The following is a 20,152-nucleotide window of genomic DNA, read 5'->3' on the forward strand; positions in this document are numbered from 1 at the left end:
ACACCTTCAAATTGCTACCCATGCTCTAAGGGGTCCTGGATAATAATTATGAAGATCTGAAGGTTGTATTGAGTCAATGAAGATTCGAGGCCACAGCTTGAGGGTGTATTTGACATGTTCTCATATCCCAAGCGATGTTGCATGGATGGGTAGGTCGTTCAGATGGGTTGCCCTACCTAACCTCCCTCGCATCAAACTTCTCCCACTGGTGACCCCGCTCGTCGAATCCCGCCGCAGGCCCAACATGCATCTCCTTCCAGCACCGCGCACAATACACATCGCCATCACATCCAAGGCACCGCACCGTGGCATCCTCAAGGCAAACAAGACACCACATCTTGGCGTCGTCGTCCGTATATCCAAGTTTCTTGGAGACCCCTGCGACGGGCCTGTCCTCGGGCTGGAACGTCGGCGCTGCCGGCAGGCCGAAGTCGTCTGTGGCGATGGGTTTGTGCCCTGGGCCCTTGAGCGCGGCGAGGCGTGCTGCTATTGATGACTCGAAGGGGTCGCCTGCTTTCGACGGCGGCACAGGATCCTGGAGGATGCTGGGCACGGCGGGCAGCGAGAGTCCCGCCGAGGCGGTAGTGTCATGAGGAGTTGTGGGGAGGTCAGGGAGAGATTGTTCTTCCGTGGGTGTTTGAGGCACGGCGGGGAGGGCGAGGTCAGTGTCTTGGTGTTGGTCTGGCAGATGGCCACCGAACGCGCTGGTTTTGTCTGCCTGCGTTGTGGAGGCGGGGTCGGGCTCGTCTGGCTGGATGGGCTGACCGGGGCCGCCCTCGAGTTTGACTTCATCTAGTGTTTTGGAAAGCACGTCTTGTATCTGCCGCGACATCTCTTCTCCCTCCGAGTCGTCGTTGCCTTCGCCTCCTTCTGCATCAGGGGGAGATTTCCCGGTGGATGGCAATGGCTGCGCCCCTGCGTCTCGCCTTAGGCCGGCTAGTAATTCCTCCACCCTCTGTGAGGATTCTTCATCATCCTCAGAAACAGACCATTGATCATCTTCCAGCACGAGACTATCTAGTATCTCGTCAAGCGTCTTGCCGTTGTCATCGTCGTCATCATATGCGTGACCTTGCTCGGTCTCGTGTGTCACCTCTGCCCCAACCGTCTTGACAGGTGGTGATTTGGCAGGCGATGGTCCTGCCTGCGAGTGTAAAAATGAAACCGGGTCTTTGTCACCTGCAGTCTCTGCATATGGTGGAGGGGGGTCGCTGAGTGTACGAGATTCCGGAGTGGCATCCCGTTGGTTCCTCAGGATCTTGAGCCTCTCTGATAACACATCTTCCTTGGATGCTGGCTCGGTGGGTCTTTCTCCAGACAGGGGGATGTTCAAGGCGCTTTTGGACTCAGTGTCAGCCTGAGATCACATGGTTGAGCACCACGAATTCCGAGTTACTGACTTTGTGGAGGGGTCGAGCTGGACGCTCGTTGGCTTGAGGGCGTTGAGTCTGGCAAGGAGACTCTTGTCGTTAGGGTCAGCCATGACTCATTTTGTGATGAGGAACGTATTCTGTAAATTCGAATAGGTGACAGGATACCAGGTGCAGATCTTGAAGTGCCAAAGTTAATGATGAAGGGACTCAGCTTCTGAGTTAGATATTGCGAAGTCACTGAGCGGATGAGTGAGCGCGGGCGTGCGGGCTTGTCCACGGGCCCGCTCCCATCTGAGCAGTGCCTCATGTGGGGCCGCCTACTTACAGTAGTGGAGTGGATCACAGAACCCCCCCTGTCGCCTATCCATCCAAGTCCTCCAAGCCAGGGATCACAGGGTTGCACAAGTGTATGAACCAATCAAATTGCTGTCTTGACTGCTACCTGTGACTTTCAGGATGAATGCTTGTGTAACTCGAGATATGTCACCAAGGCTGAAAATTTCCCTCCTTTTCTCCTTGTTTCTGTTTTCCTCCCTATCACTCACATATCAAGGAACAGAACCATTTGGATATAATTGCCATGTGTTCAGGGAGGACCTACGCTTGGTGTTTACCTGAGCTATAATCAAGGTGTCCTACCTGGCGGAAGCATGGACATCGATGCTACTCATCATGATAAAGGCATGAGATTGGGTCATATTCCCCTGAATGTCATCTTGGATATGGAGAAGAGCAAAGAGCCTCCAGCTGTGCTCAAGGGAGAAGAAAGAAGGGCGGGATACATGGCTTTAGCTGAATAGATGATCAAGAGTATCAGCTTCGAGTGACCTAGGTCAGATGGATGGGAGATGGATTTTTCTCTAATTGCAGCTTTCACGCCTTAAATTTTTGGACTTTTGAAGGGAACACATGTCATGCTCACATCATACATTGCAAATTGGTGGGACTCGAACTATTAGAAGACTTCATAGACTCTAAGAGAGCTGGTACACAAATGGCATAAAAGTAGAGCCTACACTTAGCACTTCTTCCTCTTGCACATTGACAAGGAGATGAATAATTTAAGTATCGACTGAGAGGAACATACATGTTGTCCCACAACTTTTCCGTGGACGCGCTCAAGAAGGTTGAATATGTCATAATAGACGGAACAATAATATACTTACTCACTCCCCTTGATCACTGGAACAGATTTAGAATATCAAATTTCTCCCTACAAGGAACTTGGCAGTCATTACATAAACCACGGCTGTACCAGCATCACCATCTTGCATGCATGCCCCGGATATCATCTAGCACCAATCGATCCCATATCATCGTCATTCAGAACATGTGTCATTTCTGGTTACATTCATGTTTAAGGAAACTCATGGGAATTATTAGAAACTTGTCATTGAATATCGTCAGTTCTGAGTTAGAGCAGAGGCGATATCGACTGGATGCTGAATCTAAGAAAGAGATAACATGTTCCTGCTAGGAACCCAGAGTTTCTGAATACTTGTTTAGTTGAAAAACATTCACTCCATAAAGGTGATTTCATTTGAGTCAACTTACCCTCTCTCTAGGAGGGGCATTTTTTCCTTTGGTTTCTCTACCCCCCCCCCCCCGGGGCAAAAAAAAAACCATCACCAATACTTCCACCCTTCTCTCTCACCCAGTCTTGATGCTATGTTTTCCTTGTTTTCGGCCCGGCCTTCCTTACTTCTCGCTGCTGCTATCGTACTGTCGTATATGGTACTGTAACCGTGTGACGTTTTGTTACCTCTTACATTCGAGCGTATTGGTTCGACTTCTAGTGCCACCATAAACGGCTGCCTGTGTGACGTCCAGGTAGGCATGAATTGTGGAGCCACTGTAAGCTTATGTTTAACGCAGAAAGGCTCGCTAATGCGCGAACTGTTGTTTATAGTGCAGGGGCGGTGCAGATCCATGCAGTCAGGCAGGAATCAATTATATACTTGGTATGCAGTGCCCTCAGTAGGGAGACATTTTTGGAGGCCTTTTGGGGGCCTCAAAAACTTGAATCACCACTTCGACGGCATCACATTAGTGTACAGATGTAAAGTCACCAGGTCACAAGAGCCAAGAAAGCAAGTAAAAGCGATCATCAAACGCCGAGAAAGGGTTCAAATGGTTGGCTGCCCTTTTGTTAGCGGGTGGCACAGCAGGGCAAAATTAAAGACGGCGGAAATGATTGACAGGTTGCGCCTCATCCTAGTGGACTCTAGTCTTACTTAGTGGGAGGATGCGCAGTGACTAGGGCCTCTGACGTCGAGTATATGATGGCCGGTGAACGCCACCCGGATCATCATCATGTTTGAAAATGTCATGTTCACTAGATACTGGGTATCATCTTGGCGTTTCACTTTTTTGCCTGAAGTCGCCTCTCTCAATCTGGCGCTCTTCTAAAACCAAGCGCATCCTTTTTTTTCAGTCTGCGATCACATCACGAAAAGCATCAATAATTATTTGATGCCCAACCACCCATTCTTCTTGTTACCTTCTATTTATTCGTCTTTGTCGCCAGCTACCGCACCAGCGCGCGCGCAGACATACACACGCACACCATGAAGCTTAATCTCCTCCTCGCGGGTGTCGCCCTCTTGGACACAACTGTGTCGGCAGCCGCAATTCCCGATGGCTCCGATCTCACATCCTTTCACGCATCAGCACAAGCAAACACTCAGCGCGACGACGCAGCAGCAGCAGCAGCCCTCCCCTTCTTCTCGGACCTCTTCAAGCGCAGGGGCGGCGGCGGAAGTGGTTCTAAGGGTGGCTCAAGTGGAAGTTCGGATTCCGGCTCATCCTCATCCTCATCATCAGGCAAGACAGGTTCCTCCAGCAGCAGTTCCTCCTCCAGCAGCAGCTCCAAGGGTCTAGGCTCCTCGTCCTCTTCGACCGGCGGCAGAACCACCACAGGTTCCGGCGTCGCCGCCTCATACGGCGGTGGCAAGTACTATGGCGGCGGCACCACCGTGCCGTACCGGTCTGGCGCGCGGTCGACAGGCGGCCTCGTCGCCCTTCCCTTGCTCAGCACGGCCGCGCTGGTGGCATTCTGGCCCGGCGTGTGGTACCACCCGGCCTACCTCTATCCCTACTCGAACCCCTGGTACTTCCACAATGCGACTACGAATGCGAACGAGACGAAGCCCGTCCAGTGCGGCTGCGAAGAGTACCAGGAGTGTGGCTGCGACGAGAACAACAGCACGGACTATGTCAACAGCATCCTGGGCAATGGAAGCTACAACCAGCTGAACCAGAGCCTGGTCACCGTGGCGAATGTCAACGGTACCGATACCATCCTGCTGAACGGGACGCTACCCAACGGCACGACGGCCAGCGGTGGCACAGACTCGCCCAGTGCTGCTGCGGGCTTCAGGCATCTGGCGGAGACGGCTGGGTACTGGCCCGTCGTGGTGACTGTGCTGGCTTTGGTGTTCTTTGGCTAAGAATATATTCCTGATTTGAGTGAGCGCTCGTCCCCTGATTACGATGCGTTGCCTCTTGCTTGGTATCTTCGACTTTGGCGAATGAATGACGATTGGTGATACTCTGGGATTGGACTGGCGCATGACGGTTTATGGAGAGAGAAATGGCGTTGGGCGTCTTTTCGCCGGAGTCTCACAGCGAGGTCGGATATTTGGCTAGGCATAACAATTTTAGCTGTTTCCCCTAATTCCGAGGTCTTGTATGCATGAGTGTTCTTCGGACCAATGTGCGAGCCAATCTTTGTCACAAGGATGGTGACAGTTCTCGTAGATGCTGCAGGAGAGAATTTCTCCTCTGCGGAAGGGGCTGAGACGCCGTCTTCTCCGTCTGTGACCATGCTTGCCTCGGAATTGAGAGGTGGAAGCACCTAAAAGCAACCTTGGAATTCCTAGCCCTCCTCGCAATCCGTCCTACTGCTTTGACTTCCCCTCTTTTAGTTGCTCGTGAAGGGCATTTGGCATTTGTAGCTCACGTTCTTCTCTTCCGATCCCGTGGCGGCAATTGTGGCTCCGAAACTACAGTCCAGGTAGGAGGTACAAATTTGCTACAGTGGCATACTAAGGATGCCGCCCACAAGCAATACATTGACATTTTTACTTCGAAGACGCTCAGATTTTTTCCCAAAGAATTTCCTGGCAGTCAACCCCCGCATTTTTATTTGAGGTTCTCGAAAAGGAAGTAGGAAGAGAAAAGTAAGTAAGTAAACCACCTTAGTCGACCCCCGTGAAGAAATGCGCGCTCAAACAAACAAAAGAGGTGCGTGTTTGCCCACCCAGGTTAACGCAGCATGTCCCTGATTACGCCCGTTCCGATATGCTGAACTCATGTGCCTCCCTCCGTGCTGTATCATACTATCCCGTAGTCATTTGTCGTTATACAATCTGGTGTCCTTCCACGTCAGTAGTCGTTGAACGGCGACGACCACTAGTTTGTTCCGTAGCCACGGTCTGAGCTACCTCCTCCGCTGCGACCTGTGACGTCCTGCCAGGTAGCTTGGAACCGCCTGCCTGTGCTCGCCAGAAGGCCCTCTTCCTCATCCTCCTCTGCTTCCTCATCGATCTCTGCGTAGTTCAATTTGGGGGCGCGGAACAGGCTCGTCACGAAAACGATGAGGAAGACGCCAAGGAAGGCAAATTGCGCCCAGAAATCGATGGCGCCGAAGACCGGCCAGTTAAGTGCCACGCGGTTCAAGAAAGTCGACATCACGGAGGGCGTGCACACCGTGTGCGCGGCCTGGCTGTCTGCCAGCTCGGAACAAGGCTTGATCAAGTCGCGCAGGCCAGAACAATCAGGTTGATCACCTGGGTGGCGGGGTGGGTTGTCGCAAAAGACTTGGGTGCCATAGGTTGAGTATTGAGGTGCAACCATGGCGAAAATCGAATAGTTGATGGCGAGGATGATGAGCGCCAGCATGACGGTTGCAATCAGGAGGGCTTGCGGAAGGGTCCTACCCTTCTTAATCTGGAAAATACGGATCCATAGAAACCGAATGCCGATAGCCGCGAGGCCATTGATTGAACTGCCAAAGAAAAACAAGATGAGTAGGGCCATGAGGATGTAGTCGACCGGGAAGGCCTTGGCTGTCTGCACAAAGACCCAGTTGATGGGTTGGAAGACATTGATCTTCCCCAAGATGTAGCCGCAGTGTGATTTGCAGATGGAGTTGGCGGCCTTGTCTATGCCAGTTATGAGCATAGAGATCCAGATCAGGACCGAAAGAAGCAGTAGTAGGATGCCTCCAATAAGCTTCAGAGGCCGGAAGACAGCCTCAACCTTCAGCCAGGCCTTGTATATCCAGCTCTGTCCCTCGCCACGGGCCTCAGAAGCGAGCCTCTGTCGTCGTACCAAGGTCTGCTCTTCGCGGACGAGCAGCTCCATCTCGCGCTGGTCTTTGGCCGACATACCCTCAGGGTTTCCCGCGTTGCGCATGTCCAGTTGGTGTTGGCGCTCCCTGTTGCTCTCCAGCTGAGACTCTGTCGTTTCCGACAGCTGTGGGGCAGAGATGGACGGAGCTGACTTGATCCATGATACCGGCAGCAGAGCTAAACCAGCGCCAGTATACAGAATATAAATCAGCGTTCCCAGAGTCACCAAAAGGCCCAATCCAAAAGTCAGGGCCTTCTCTCCTTTATTCTCGGACAGCAGCTTCTTGAAGTAGTCGAGGTCGAGATGGCGGTCTACCCTATTTCCAGCAGCCGGTACGAAGAAGCCGACCAGGAAGAGGATCACCACGAGAAAGATGAAGGCCACTGTGTATTTGAAGGCTCCCCAGAACTTGGCACCGAAGCCCCTGGTGCCCTCCTCTTCCTCAACCTCATCGTATTCCTCATACCAGAAATACGAGAATGGGATGATGACGAGACACAGCAGAGCATCGAAGCTGTACAGTGAGTAGTAGACGACTTTTAGGGTGTAGAGGATGTTATTGACGCGCTGGGGAGTCGCCCAATCCTTCTTCGCACCGAGCGAGGTCGAGGTCGTTGCAGAAATCAAGGCGATGTCTACTGGAAGAAGCAGAACCGTCGCGAGGAGGGAGGTAAGACTGATGATGGCGACGATGGTCACGATCGCAGATCTTTCACGAGGGGCCTGCCAGATGAGGGTCGTGACGGTGGCAGCGATGAGGGCGAGCGCGACCGCGACCGCATACGCCACCCAGATCAGACTGACCTGCAAGTAGCCTGCAGAAGCCATTGTTGTGTCGCGTTGTGCTGGCTGCCGTGCTGTGGTATTGTCGTGTAGATTGTCAAACTTTGGATTGTCGAATTGATTTTGTTGACTTTTATCAAGTCAAGTTGCTGGTGTTGACTCTCATGCCACCCCACAACATTTGGGTATGATGACGGAGGAACAGTTGGAATGTGAAAGGAGACTTTCCATGAAAAGGTCAGGAGGTTCGTATTCTAGTCCAAGCTGCAAGGCAGCATCATGCACAACTGTATTTGCCTTACAGTGACGTCGAGGTCTGCACTGGAGCCACTGACTCTAGGTGCGACAGGGAGCTTGGGCCTCTTTTCATGCGCCTACAGGGGTGTTTGTGGGGTCAAAACGGCAGGGGCTGGGGATCCCGGCGTGAGCCTGGGCCATCTCCAATTCTGGTAGCTGTGCAAGGCTCAAAGTTGTCGCAAAGGTCCCTTTCTCACCACTACAACACATCCTTCTCCCCCAGCATTTGCAATTCCACAACAAGAACAGCACTGGTGCTTGTCAGCAGCCTCCCTTCTGTGGCTCTTTTTGTGTCTTGTTCTTCAATTCACTAGGAACAATACTGAGCTGTTAGCTGTCCTTTCATGGACAACATCTAGCATGACCGGACAGGATTCACGATGCAGTGCTATACTGAGTTGACGCCTCCCACGGCTATCACCCACTCTCTCGATATACCCTTCCTGTCAGCCCAGAGTAACAATCTCATTGTTGCAAGGTCATCTCTCCTCCAGATCTTCAACACAAAGACCATTACTGCCGAGATCGACAACTCCCAGTCCTCGACCCTCCACTCGACCAAGGCAACTGCACAATACGACAGCCGGATCAACGACGACGATGGACTCGAGTCCTCCTTCCTGGGTGGCGACGCAGCCTTCCAGAAATCCGACCGCACGAACAATACGAAGCTCGTTCTCGTCACCGAGATTAGCCTCTCGGGAACGGTGACGGGGCTGGCGAGGATCAAGACACAGAACACGCTGTCTGGCGGCGAAGCTCTGCTGGTCCAGTTTAAAGACGCAAAGTTGAGTCTGCTGGAGTGGGACCCCGCGCGATACACCGTGACAACCATATCAATCCACTATTATGAGCAAGAGGAACACCAGGGCAGCCCTTGGGCTCCTGCGCTGAATGACTGTGTCAACTTCCTCGTCGCAGACCCTGGGAGCAGATGCGCCGCCCTCAAATTTGGCTCCAGGAACTTGGCCATCTTGCCCTTCAAGCAGGCCGACGAGGAAGACATTGCAATGGATGATTGGGATCCAGATCTAGATGGGCCCAAACCTGCCAAGCAGGAAAATACATCCTCAGCCGTTGTAAATGGAACTAGCAACATAGAAGACACACCATATTCACCATCATTTGTCCTTCGACTTTCCATACTCGATCCCAACCTCATCTATCCTGTTGACCTCGCGTTTCTCTACGAGTATAGAGAGCCCACATTCGGCATTCTATCCTCCAAGCTGGGGCCGTCTGCTGCGATAGGTCGAAAAGACCACCTGTTCTTCATGGTGTTTACGCTAGACCTACAACAGAAAGCTTCCACTACTATTCTTTCTGTCGGCGGTCTTCCCCATGACTTGTTCAAGGTCATCGCGCTGCCTGCACCTGTTGGTGGTGCTCTGCTTGTTGGCGCCAACGAGCTAATCCACATCGATCAGTCGGGTGCCTCTAACGGAGTGGCAGTAAATCCCTTCACCAAGCAATGCACGGACTTCAGTCTCACAGACCAGTCTGATCTTGGCCTCCGCCTGGAGGGCTGTACTCTCAACTTCCTCTCGCCAGAGAATGGCCAAATGCTGATCGTTCTGTCTGACGGCCGTCTTGCAACCCTGGACTTTCTCATTGACGGGCGTAGAGTTTCCGGCCTCACCATCAAGCTTGTGGCTCCTGCGTCCGGGGGAAATATCATTTCAGGCAGGATATCATCACTCAGTCGTCTAGGCAGGAACACCCTGTTCGCAGGGAGTGAGAGCGGGGACTCAGTCGTTTTCGGCTGGATACGCAAGAACAGCCAGACGTCAAAGAAGAAGTCTCATATGCAAGAGTCTCTTGACTTCGAGGACTTCGATGAGGATGATGTGGAAGATGAGGATGACCTCTATGCAGATACGACCACAGCCACGCAAGCAAGTAGTGGTGCCGCAGCCGCGAAAGCAGGAGAGCTGGTGTTTCGGATCCACGACACGCTCACGAATATTGCGCCGATACAAGACATTACGTACGGGAAACCGCCTGCAGAAGCCGACGTGAAGGTACAGCAGAACTTGCTTGGCGTGCAGAGTGACTTGCAACTTGTGGCTGCCGTGGGTGTTGGGAAAGCTGGCTCTCTTGCAATTATGAACCGTGAGATACAACCCAAGGTTATTGGCCGCTTCGACTTTCCCGAAGCTCGGGGTCTATGGACCATGAATGTTCAGAAACCTATGCCAAAGGTCCTGCAAGAGGGGAAGGGGAGCCAGGCTATGGGTGATGATTACGACTTGTCTGCGCAGTACGACAAGTTTATGATCGTTGCGAAGATCGACCTAGATAATTACGAGACATCTGATGTCTACGCGTTGACATCAGCTGGCTTCGAATCTTTGACGGGAACAGAATTCGAGCCTGCAGCAGGCTTCACGGTAGAAGCAGGGACGATGGCAAACCATCGCCGGGTGATCCAGGTGTTGAAGTCGGAGGTCCGCGTTTACGATGGAGGTAAGAGTACTGACATTTACTGATTCTGATTTATTATACTGACTTCGTTCAGATCTTGGTTTGGATATGATCCTTCCCATGCAAGACGAGGAAACTGGTGCCGAGCCACGAGTTTTGAGCGCCAGTATCTGCGACCCCTACCTCCTACTCATCAGAGATGACTCGAGTGCATTTGTCGCTCAAATGAACTCAGACGATGAGCTAGAGGAGGTCGACAAGACCGACAGCGGGTTAACGTCCACAAAGTGGGTATCGGGCTGCTTATACGCTGATACGACTGGGGCTTTCGGCGCGGCACAGGGAGAGACAGGCTCACGCAATACTTTCATGTTCTTGCTCAGCAACACTGGTGCACTCCAGGTCAGTGGCCTTTCAGAATACTGCGTATAAGAAGATCAACTGACGTTACATAGGTTTATGCCCTTCCAGACCTGTCCAAGCCGGTATACACGGCTGCGGGACTGAGTCACATCCCCCCCATTCTCACGCCTGAGTGGGTTGCCAGACGTGGCACTTCCAAGGAATCTATCAGCGAGATTCTTGTGACAGATCTTGGGGATATAGTCGCAAAATCGCCACATCTAATTGTAAGCTTTCTCGCCTCTCTCTTCAGTGCCACATATAAGCTGACTTTCTGATAGCTGCGGCATGCCAATGATGATTTGACTATCTATGAGCCCCATACAAACCCGAACGCCACCTCAAAAAATCTTATGTCCTCACTATTCTTCCGTAAACTACCTAATAATGCGTTCGCCAAGTCTATTGAAGAGCCAGCAGAAGATGACGACACGGCTGATGAGGTCCGAACAATGCCACTGCGCGCCTGCGTCAACATTGCTGGGTACAGTTCTGTTTTCCTTCCAGGACCAACACCAAGCTTCATCATCAAGTCAGCCAGGTCCACGCCAAAGGTAATCGGGCTCCAAGGGGCTGGCGTCAGAACCCTGAGCTCATTCCATACTGAAGGCTGCGAGCGAGGCTTCATATATGCGGATGCCGAAGGCATAGCTCGTGTCACGCAGCTACCAGCAGAGTGCAGCTACTCAATCGGCATGTCCCTCAGGAAGGTCCCGCTGGATGTGGACGTTAATTCTGTGGCATATCATTCCGCCGCTGCAGTGTACACCATAGGCTGCAACATCGAAGAGGAGTTTGAACTTCCCAAAGATGAGGACAGTAATCCACAGCAGGCACCCTTCTGGACGAAAGAGAAGATCACCTTCAAACCGGTATCGGAGCGCGGTATTTTGAAGCTCGTCAGCCCACAAAACTGGAGCGTCATTGACAGTGTTGACATGGAGGCATGCGAGATCATCCTATGTATCAAGAGCCTCAACCTTGAGGTCTCCGAGTCTACGCACGAGCGTCGCGAGCTGATTGTCGTCGGTACTGCTATCTCAAGGGGCGAGGACCTCCCCATTCGGGGTCGCATCCATGTCTACGACCTGGCGACCGTCATTCCTGAGCCCGGCCGGCCGGAGACGAACAAGAAGTTCAAGCTTGTAGCCAAGGAAGACATACCAAGAGGTGGTGTCACAGCAATCTCGGGTGTCGGCACACAAGGCTTTGTGCTCGTTGCTCACGGTCAAAAATGCACAGTCCGCGGTCTTAAGGAGGATGGAACTTTATTGCCTGTCGCTTTTATGGATATGTCCAACTACGTCACAAGCGTCAAAGAAGTTCCCGGCACAGGTCTGTGCGTCATGTCGGACGCCTTCAAGGGCGTGTGGTTTACTGGCTATACCGAGGAGCCATACAAAATGTTGCTATTTGGGAAGAGCAACACCAGGTTAGAGGTGCTGAATGTTGACTTCCTGCCTGATGGCAAGGAGCTCTTCATTGTGGCAGCCGATGCGGACGGGAACATGCATGTGCTCCAGTTCGACCCAGAACGTAAGTTCCTCATGCCTCTCCAAGAGCCGTACCTTTAAGCACTGTTAACAATATACCCTCAGATCCCAAATCTCTTCAAGGCCATCTGCTCTTGCACCGTACTACCTTCAACACTGGTGCGAACCTCCCCACAAAGTCAATGATGCTTCCGCGCGTCCCCCTGCCGCCCTTGCGTGGGCAAGAGAACGGCGCAGACCTCAAGAACGGTGATGCAAAATCACAACCCGGATCACTGCCAACACAGATCCTCCTCTTTGCCTCGCCCACTGGCTCTCTCGCGGCTCTCAATCCGCTGTCTGAGGCGTCATACCGACGCCTCTCATCCCTGACATCGCAGCTCATCAACACCCTACCTCAACCGGCGGGTCTCAACCCGAAGGCTTACCGTATGCCGCCATCAGCGACGCAGACGACCGCCAAGATGGGACCCGGAATCGATTCTGGTGTCGGCACGAACATTGTAGACGGCGCGATACTTGCCAGGTGGAATGAGCTGGCCAGTGGTAGACGGGGAGAGATTGCTGGGCGGGCTGGATACTCCGAAACAGAGGAAGTCAGAGCGGAGCTAGAAGGGCTGCTCGGTTGGGGAGGACTGAGCTATTTCTAGAGGGTGAGCGAGCGGTGCGGTGCATGCAAAGATGCATTATGGTCTTCTGGGTCTGTTGGTCATAGGAGCCTCGACAAGGTCAGGACAGGAGGCTTTCGAGGATGTAAAAAAAGAACGCATCAGTAGACGAGCGAAAGGCTTGGCCGTTCAGTGGGTGATGAGTCTTTACCTCAAAAATTTCTGTATATCTAAGTAGATACCAATTAAGTCATCAGGCATGCCGGGCTTGTTTCTCGTCGCATACCTCCACCAGTTGCATTGCTTCTTGAGAGACTGACTTGGTCTGCCCGCGTCGGCTGAACTTTACATGCTGGCCAACGAATAAGAACTTACTCATTGGCAGCCAAACGAGCGACGAAAGAGAAAAGAAATGAGATGTCCATGAAGGAAGAGAAGAAAACCTATGCAGCATGCACTAGGTGAAGCACTAAGAGGTCCACCTGCAACCGTAATGAGATGGGTGTACCGAGGCGAGACACACCTTCGATACTACACTCCCAGCGTGGTGGCCTTAACGTTGTTTGCTTTGCAGGCATGACAAGATCAAAAGCATAAATTCAGGTGCATAACTCGGTTGGTCATCAGCTGTCTCACCGCCAAAACCATAAACTAATAATCACAAGAAATCAAAAACAAGAAAGAAATGCAAAAGTGTGCGCAAACCCGGAATCGAACCGGGGGCCCATCGATGGCAACGATGGATTTTACCACTAAACCATTTGCGCAACTCGTAATATGGTTGAAGGTTGCCAAATTTCAAAAACTTATAGCCCTAGCACAAGCTGTGGCTCCAGAAGGGGTTTCAGCAGGTGTGGGGCAGGGCAACTCGAGATGTGCTAGCGGACCACTACGGAACCTCGAAATCATATTCGAGAATACTCAACCTGGGGGTTGCCATTGATATCTGAATCGTCCGATCCAGGAGCTGACGGAGTCGTTGGGCCACAATATGAAGATAAGTTATGAGTGTGATAATACGATTCTGCGACCTAGGCGGACTTGCTAGGCCACTTATGTTCGACCATGGCCTTGGTATACTTGATCTTATCACATTGCTAAACAGGGACATCTTCGAGGTCGAAGTCAACGGCCCCAACATGGCAGACTCTCTGTGCCAATGGACCAGGGATAGATGACATACCAAGCCTCAATTTGATGCCTTCGCAGAACATGCACAGGTCTTCGAGCTATGATATCCTTGAGGGAGTGGAGAGGGGTTCTGTATGCATCTATACTTCTCAAGTGCCCTGCATGCGACACAGAACGAAAGAAGGAAAAGCTGGCCGCTTATCACCCAAGACGTATGTCTACAAAGTCGCCATCCTTACGTTTCTCTATCGGCCTTAGATTCCACAGGGACATCCACCATCAGCTGCAGTAGCGACCACCCAACCTGCGCCGCTGCCAGAAGCGTGGTCTCTCCAGGATTGTCATAGATAGGAGCCACCTCGACCACATCCCCTCCAACCACCTTAAGCCCGCTCAGGCCGTCCAGGATGGTGAGGAGCTCACGACTGGTCCAGCCGCCAGGCTCGGCTGTGCCAGTGGCTAGGGAGATAGTCCATCAGCCAATTTTCCAACAGAGGGAAGAGAAATTACTCCGGGTTCGAACCCACTCACCTGGAGCGTATGCCGGATCGAGAACATCAATGTCCACGCTGATGTAGACATTCGAGTCTCCCACGCGCTTCTTGATTTGATCTATGATCCCGTCCGGACCGATCTTATCAATGGCTCTCGCGGTGATGAGATCGAAGCCGCAGCGTACGTCATTGCGGATGTCATCCTTGGGTCTCATCACGGGGGCTCGGATACCGGCGTGAATAGACGTGTTCCTGATAAGGCCCTACAACAAGTTGGAGGTTAAGCGAAGCCACTCAGGTCGGCCGGGGGTCACCTAGATAGTAGATGGGGGGTGACATACCTCCTCGTGAGCAATATGCAGGAATGTGCCATGGTTGATGCCACTTGAAAAAGAGTGTCAGCTCAGACAGTCGTCCTCCATGTTTGAAGAGAGGGGGTATCACACACGCGTAGTCTGACAGGCCACCTCCTAGCACGGACGGATCCCAAGTATCTGCGGATGCGTTGTTCAGCCCATGGTCGCTCCTGACAGCAAGACAAGCGCGAACTCTTTTACTCACCAATATGGCTATCGAAATGGATGACCGAGACGTCGCCCCACTTCTCAGCGGTAGATCTCAGCGCGCTCAGCGTGGTCGTGTGGTCACCACCCAGCGTCAGGATTCGAGGTGTCTTAGACACGCTTGAGTTCGCAGCTGGCCGACCAGAGATGACCTTTTTCATTCAACCTCATTAGCATACACGGCTTTCAAATTTCACGTGGCTTTTTCCTCTTTTCTGTTTCTCGCCACCACCACAGGTCTGTGCCAAAGAGAAGACTCCCCCCCCCCCTTTTCCCCACCCAGAGGAAAAGAATGATCACGCACTCTATGAGCCTTGTCCAGCTGCCTCAGCGCAATGGTGTTGTCAAACCACGTCAGCCCGACATCACCGCAGTCCACGACCTTGGCCCACTGGTTTAGCGTGCCCTCGCCCGTGTAGACAGAGATGGAGTCAGGAAACATGCGCTGGCTGCCCGTCCTGATCCCGCTCGGCCCAAAGCGGGCGCCGGGTCTCCCAGATGTCGCTGTATCGAAGGGGGCCCCGAAGATGGCAATGTCGTACCTGTTGTCCCCGGCCTCCTCGTCCGAGAGGGCGTTCACGTAGGGCAGGTTGGCAAAGGTCTTGAGACCGCGGAACTGCGAGCCCGTCACAATGTCGATGTCGCTGTCATCCTCGGGTATAGAGCCCAGAGGGCGCTGTTGTTGCACCCAGAAGGGCTGTTGGTTTGCGTTGGGGAGCTGCCATGCCCTCGCTGATGCTGCGAGTGTGACGCCCGCTTCAAGCAGTGTCGTGGATCTCATCGTGAATTTGAGGCTCTCTTGCGTAGGAGATCTGGACGGGGTTCCCGTGCACGGTGGGAAAAGCAGATACTATGTATTCACTTCACAGCTAAAAAGTTGCTCACCCAAGTTCTGTTCTATTCTATTACCACTTGGTCATAATCATGGCAAGTCTGACGCAACTTGCCGGATGCATTGCCTATCATTCTCCCACAAGTGCGGCGGTCCGAAATGCGGGTCCGGCCGGTGTGAAGGTCGAGCGCGGATTAAATAGCTAGCTGCGTCCGACCTCAGCTGTTCTCCCTTTTCTCTTCCCCGTTTCACTTGCTCTTGACTTGAAGGATTTTCAGAGCTCAAAGGGTGGATGATATCTCATCAAGTAAGTAATGGTTTCGTGCTGTGAATGAGGTCACTAAGGACTTGAGTGCGCTGCGCCTTAAAGGACTGGTTCTTTGTTGCTGGCGCCTGCATGCCTGCACGCCTGCAATAAACAATGTAGTCAGCGGCGTCACTTGTTGGCAGGAAGGCACAGTCAGCAGGGTCGGTAGTGCTTACAGGAGATTTCTCCGAAGCCAGCTAGCACTAGAGGACTTCCCTCAACTTCATCCAACATCAATGACTTCATTTCATTTACACAATCCAGGTTTCACTGCAGTTGGTGGACGGGGTTCTTTGGGGTTGCATCCGCCCGGGTAAATCCAATGCCTTTCGGCTCAAATCTAGCCGCACGTGCCGCAGTATTGCCGAGGCAATAACTTTGTCCGCAGTGCAGCAACGATTCAGGGATGGCCTCGAATAAGGTTTCCCAGCGTTTGAGATGCCCCCCCCCCCCTTTTCTCTGTCCACAAGCATCTTGATTGCTTGGCGCTTGCTGAATACTAAGCAAACAACTATGACTGTCTCCTTTGTCGTGAACAGAGTCAACTTACTCTAGTTCTTTCCATCGACATGCAGACGTACGCATGAGTCCAACGTCGCCGTCATGGATCATCACCACTCCTCGCATGCAGGCTCTAGCAAGATCAGAAGACGAGCCAACAAGGCATGTTTAGCCTGCCGAGCCCGCAAGGTCCGATGCGATGTGTCTCAGCGGGGCCGGCCGTGCATGAATTGTTTTCTGGACGGCGAGGCTTGTGTTGTGATCGGTCGAGCTTCAAGACGGTTCGTATCGTCGAGCCTGAGAAAGGAGTACTTGCCAGGCTGACACTAGCCTACAGTCGGGCGTCGAATAACACCAACACAGGGAGTGGCGACAGATCAGCCGAAAATGCAGCCCACAGGGACCCACAAGCTCAGGAGCAGCTTGAGGGAGGGCGTGTCGAGACCCCGGCACAGCCTTCGCACGCTGAAGCCGTTGCAGACATGCTGTCAGATCATGGCAGTGAAAATTCGGACAGTGGCATCAACTCTCTGTCTAAGGTCACTGCTGGCAGTACTCTAGACTCAGAAAGAGAATTCAGCTTGAGAGGTCCGGAGGAGGACTCGTATCGAGGACTACCTCCGGCACGGCATGGTCCACGGCATGAGTCACTGCAAGAGCTGCTGCATCAGCACGCACACTCGTCGACAAGAGCGAGGATCCAGCAGCTTGAGTGGGTGGGTGAGCAGAGCATGAGGTTCGGATCTGACGTGACATACTCCTACTATCCATTCCTTGAGGTCAACAACCTACCAAGTATCTTGCCGCAAGATGTCAGTTATCTCGAGATGCAGGGCTGCCTACGCGTACCCGCCAAGCCAATACTGGACGATTTTGTCAAGCAATACTACCTTCATGTTCATCCCATCATGCCGCTTGTGGACGAGGGTATTTTCTGGGAAATGTACGGCTCTCAGCCGGGTGCGATCTCTCCCAAGGAGCGGTTGTCGTTGCTTGTGCTGCAGGCAATGCTCTTCGCCGCATGTAGTGTAAGTTCAAACTCACGTCACTCTTGGCCAAGTGACGACTGACGTGAGTCTAGTATGTCCCACGGAAAAGTCTTCAGACACTCGGATTTGTAAATGTCAAGTCCGCCAAAGAGGCATTGTATCGTCAAACGAAGGTGAATTGATCGGTCTCTATATTCTGAATACCGGGGACAGAACTAATTTGATACTACCTACAGCTGCTGTTTGACTTTGGAGCCGAAGCCTCGCCCATTGCCAGCGCGCAAGCCGCTCTTCTTCTCTCAGCTTGGTCCCCACTCACCACGAGTGAATGTGCACACGCTAGCAGCTATTGGCTCAGCGTCGCAATTCAGCAAGCTAAGAGGGCTGGAGCACATCGTAAAGACCACATGCCCGATACAGGGGTTCCTCCCCACCGCCGCGTCTCTCTCAAAATGCTATGGTCTTGTATAATTTTACAAGACCGACTCCTTTCTCTCTGCTCTCGGAGGCCGATCCAGCTGTCCAAGGCCCATTATGATACCGACGACGAATGGTTTGCCGCTTGTGAGCCTGGGTTGCTGTGGAATGAAGCCAAACGCGGCCGAGCCTATAATGTCAGAACGAAGGCGACCTTGAATGCCATCTTCTCGCTCATGGTGAGCCTCGCATTGGTCCTCACGGACCTTCTCACTGAAGTTTGGCCGTTAAATGACGAGCCACTCTGGGAGGCACGTCGTGATCAAGAGGTTATGCAAAGCATCGGAAGCTGCAAGGCGCGTCTGAATGGCTGGTATCAAAAAGCCACTGCAGCACTTTCCAAGTCGCAACATCACCGAGTTTCCACGGATACTATCTTTGGGGACGATTCTCATGATGAGTTTCAACACGAATCCGTGACCCTTTACAGCAACTACATGTACATGCTCTATCAGTCAGTTGCCCTCAGTCCGTAAGTCCACTGCCCTTTACGGAATCTGAAGCTAATTCACTTGTGGCATGTAGTTCTGCCCTGACAAGACTCTGCCACCATGAGGGCCTGTATTTGATACGCAAGTTTCACTCGACCCAAGAGAATAGCATGAGTCTCCGAGAAAGAGCGTTACTTGCCGACAGCCGCCGCGAGATGGAACAAGCAGCTTGGGCAGGCTCCCAATGCCTCAAAGTCCTCGTGACGCATCGACTGTCGAGATGGGCACCAACAACTTCGTACGCATTTTCTCGTCCCACTCTCCGAGATTCATTGACCTGATGTAGTTCCAGCATTACTTGCATATCAATGCCGCTGCTTCTTTGTATTACCAAAGCCAAATCGTTGCCCACTCCGAGTGTCGAGTATCATCGACTTTGCGACCTGAGTGAGGCCATCAAGAAGTACCAACCGCAGCCAGACGTTGAAGACCATTTGTACGAAGCCACCCAGAGCATCCTTGACGTAGCACTGCTTGATGACGACCCTACACCTGCAGCTCCCTCATCTGCTGTGGCTAGAGAGAGCGCGGCGGCAGGGGGCGACTACAACGATACAATCTCAGAGTTGAGCTTGCATCCTGCTATGTGCCTCCGCATCGCCTTGGTCTCTGGCACAAGCCGTTTCGCTGGTGGTAAGGAAGATCCTGCTAGCCTCCTGAGGTTATTTACCGCCAAGAACCTCCATCACATTCCGTCCCTCCTAAGACACGGTCTATCAGGGGAGGTCAAGTCTTCAGGTGCAACCTCAGGACGGAGGTCGCCATCAGCATCAAAGTCCATAGAAGAAGCCCTGCGACAGACTGTAGCAAGATGGACACAAGAGGACCAGGCTGTCAGCTTTGGTGTGCAGCTGGGCATCGTCTCAGCCCAGGCGGGAGGTGAAGATGGCGTCAGCGAGGGGGGCCCTGAGGGTAAGAGCATACAGAGCGTTCTGGGCCAGGTTTTTTCTGAGGCTGCAGATACTCTAGAGGGTAATTTGTTGAGTGCTTGTGTCCTCAGTCCTCAAATAGCAAGAGCAGAGGAAGGCTTGTGATGGACAGCATCATGCCAAGACAATTTGATTATCTCCTCCTGAATTTGTCTTCTATCCCCCTCCGTCCCTCCTTTTCTTTCCGCTGTCTAATTCTTAAGGTAAGCCATTGACTTTGTCACCTCTGTCCCCTTTTTAGGTTTTGGAAAAGTGGAAGGGGGGAAGGGACGAGGAGCCCCCCCCCCCCCGTTCGGTTGCATAGCACGGACCCTTCCTACATAGTAGCAATATTGATTGCCTCAGCCGATGATTCGTCTCCTCTTTGTCCCCTCACCAAATACAATGCAAGCCATTTCGAGTCCCAATTCATCTGCCACATACCCTCCGACGACCGATGACATATATCTTCAAAAGAAATGCCGGCACTATGAGCAAGTTCACATGCTGACATCAACCTGGAAAGCCGACACGGACCGAACGGCAAACTCGTCAAAACATGTCCAAGGCACCCCAAAACCTTGCTGCATATCAGCTGCGCGCCCCACTTATCACACAGCATAACATGCCACGCCTGTTGACAAGGTGTTTAAAAAAGGTGCTGACAGGGTGATGGGATCCGGAGGGAAGGGGGAGAGGCACCAAGTCATGGCGCATCTCGTTG

General features: G+C 52.6%; 6 protein-coding genes and 1 non-coding gene across 7 annotated transcripts; 3 read left to right on the top strand and 4 right to left on the bottom strand.

The window, feature by feature from the left end:
• Positions 1–172: 172 nt before the first annotated feature.
• On the bottom strand, positions 173–1,483 carry M406DRAFT_330944 (uncharacterized protein; the record flags this gene model as incomplete). The annotated part of the gene is made up of 2 exons (XM_040920579.1): positions 173–1,337; positions 1,401–1,483. 2 exons carry the CDS (start codon positions 1,481–1,483, stop codon positions 173–175), a joined length of 1,248 nt encoding a protein of 415 aa, XP_040775574.1.
• A 2,241-nt stretch (positions 1,484–3,724) lies between these two features.
• On the top strand, positions 3,725–5,067 carry M406DRAFT_346622 (uncharacterized protein). Its single transcript, XM_040922211.1, has 2 exons — positions 3,725–3,990; positions 4,120–5,067. Exons 1-2 carry the CDS (start codon positions 3,941–3,943, stop codon positions 4,820–4,822), a joined length of 753 nt encoding a protein of 250 aa, XP_040775575.1. The 5' UTR covers positions 3,725–3,940; the 3' UTR covers positions 4,823–5,067.
• A 719-nt stretch (positions 5,068–5,786) lies between these two features.
• On the bottom strand, positions 5,787–7,556 carry M406DRAFT_43451 (uncharacterized protein; the record flags this gene model as incomplete). Its single annotated transcript, XM_040924222.1, has 1 exon — positions 5,787–7,556. One exon carries the CDS (start codon positions 7,554–7,556, stop codon positions 5,787–5,789), a length of 1,770 nt encoding a protein of 589 aa, XP_040775576.1.
• Positions 7,557–8,038: 482 nt separating this feature from the next.
• M406DRAFT_278172 (uncharacterized protein) lies at positions 8,039–13,028 on the top strand. The gene is made up of 5 exons (XM_040918341.1): positions 8,039–10,274; positions 10,327–10,634; positions 10,688–10,861; positions 10,916–12,170; positions 12,233–13,028. The coding sequence occupies exons 1-5, from the start codon at positions 8,189–8,191 to the stop codon at positions 12,775–12,777; spliced, it is 4,368 nt and encodes a 1,455-aa protein (XP_040775577.1). The 5' UTR covers positions 8,039–8,188; the 3' UTR covers positions 12,778–13,028.
• A 403-nt stretch (positions 13,029–13,431) lies between these two features.
• On the bottom strand, positions 13,432–13,502 carry M406DRAFT_t76. Its single transcript has one exon. It is a non-coding gene; the product is annotated as a tRNA-Gly (tRNA).
• Positions 13,503–13,977: 475 nt separating this feature from the next.
• Positions 13,978–15,704, bottom strand: M406DRAFT_351812 (arginase family protein; the record flags this gene model as incomplete). The annotated part of the gene is made up of 6 exons (XM_040922649.1): positions 13,978–14,325; positions 14,398–14,623; positions 14,702–14,744; positions 14,809–14,854; positions 14,922–15,075; positions 15,228–15,704. The coding sequence occupies 6 exons, from the start codon at positions 15,702–15,704 to the stop codon at positions 14,102–14,104; spliced, it is 1,170 nt and encodes a 389-aa protein (XP_040775578.1). The 3' UTR covers positions 13,978–14,101.
• Positions 15,705–16,665: 961 nt separating this feature from the next.
• On the top strand, positions 16,666–18,885 carry M406DRAFT_259208 (uncharacterized protein; the record flags this gene model as incomplete). Its single annotated transcript, XM_040917282.1, has 6 exons — positions 16,666–16,853; positions 17,117–17,591; positions 17,645–17,725; positions 17,789–18,483; positions 18,555–18,758; positions 18,813–18,885. Coding segments are annotated over 6 exons (1,716 nt in total), but the record flags the coding sequence as incomplete, so codon positions are not given.
• Positions 18,886–20,152: the final 1,267 nt, after the last annotated feature.

Source organism: Cryphonectria parasitica, assembly GCF_011745365.1.
Source record: "Cryphonectria parasitica EP155 unplaced genomic scaffold M406scaffold_5, whole genome shotgun sequence".
In the NCBI taxonomy this organism is placed as follows: Eukaryota; Fungi; Ascomycota; class Sordariomycetes; order Diaporthales; family Cryphonectriaceae; genus Cryphonectria; species Cryphonectria parasitica.

What these genes read in the sequence shown, in the direction of transcription:
- M406DRAFT_346622 (XM_040922211.1), top strand. Translation starts at nt 3,941, where the DNA reads ATGAAGCTTAATCTCCTCCTCGCGGGTGTCGCCCTCTTGGACACAACT. An exon ending in GCCCTCTTGGACACAACTGT is followed by an intron (nt 3,991 to 4,119) that starts GTCGGCAGCCGC and finishes CTTCAAGCGCAG; the next exon opens with GGGCGGCGGCGGAAGTGGTT.
- M406DRAFT_278172 (XM_040918341.1), top strand. Translation starts at nt 8,189, where the DNA reads ATGCAGTGCTATACTGAGTTGACGCCTCCCACGGCTATCACCCACTCT. An exon ending in CAAAATCGCCACATCTAATT is followed by an intron (nt 10,862 to 10,915) that starts GTAAGCTTTCTC and finishes ACTTTCTGATAG; the next exon opens with CTGCGGCATGCCAATGATGA. An exon ending in GCTCCAGTTCGACCCAGAAC is followed by an intron (nt 12,171 to 12,232) that starts GTAAGTTCCTCA and finishes ATATACCCTCAG; the next exon opens with ATCCCAAATCTCTTCAAGGC.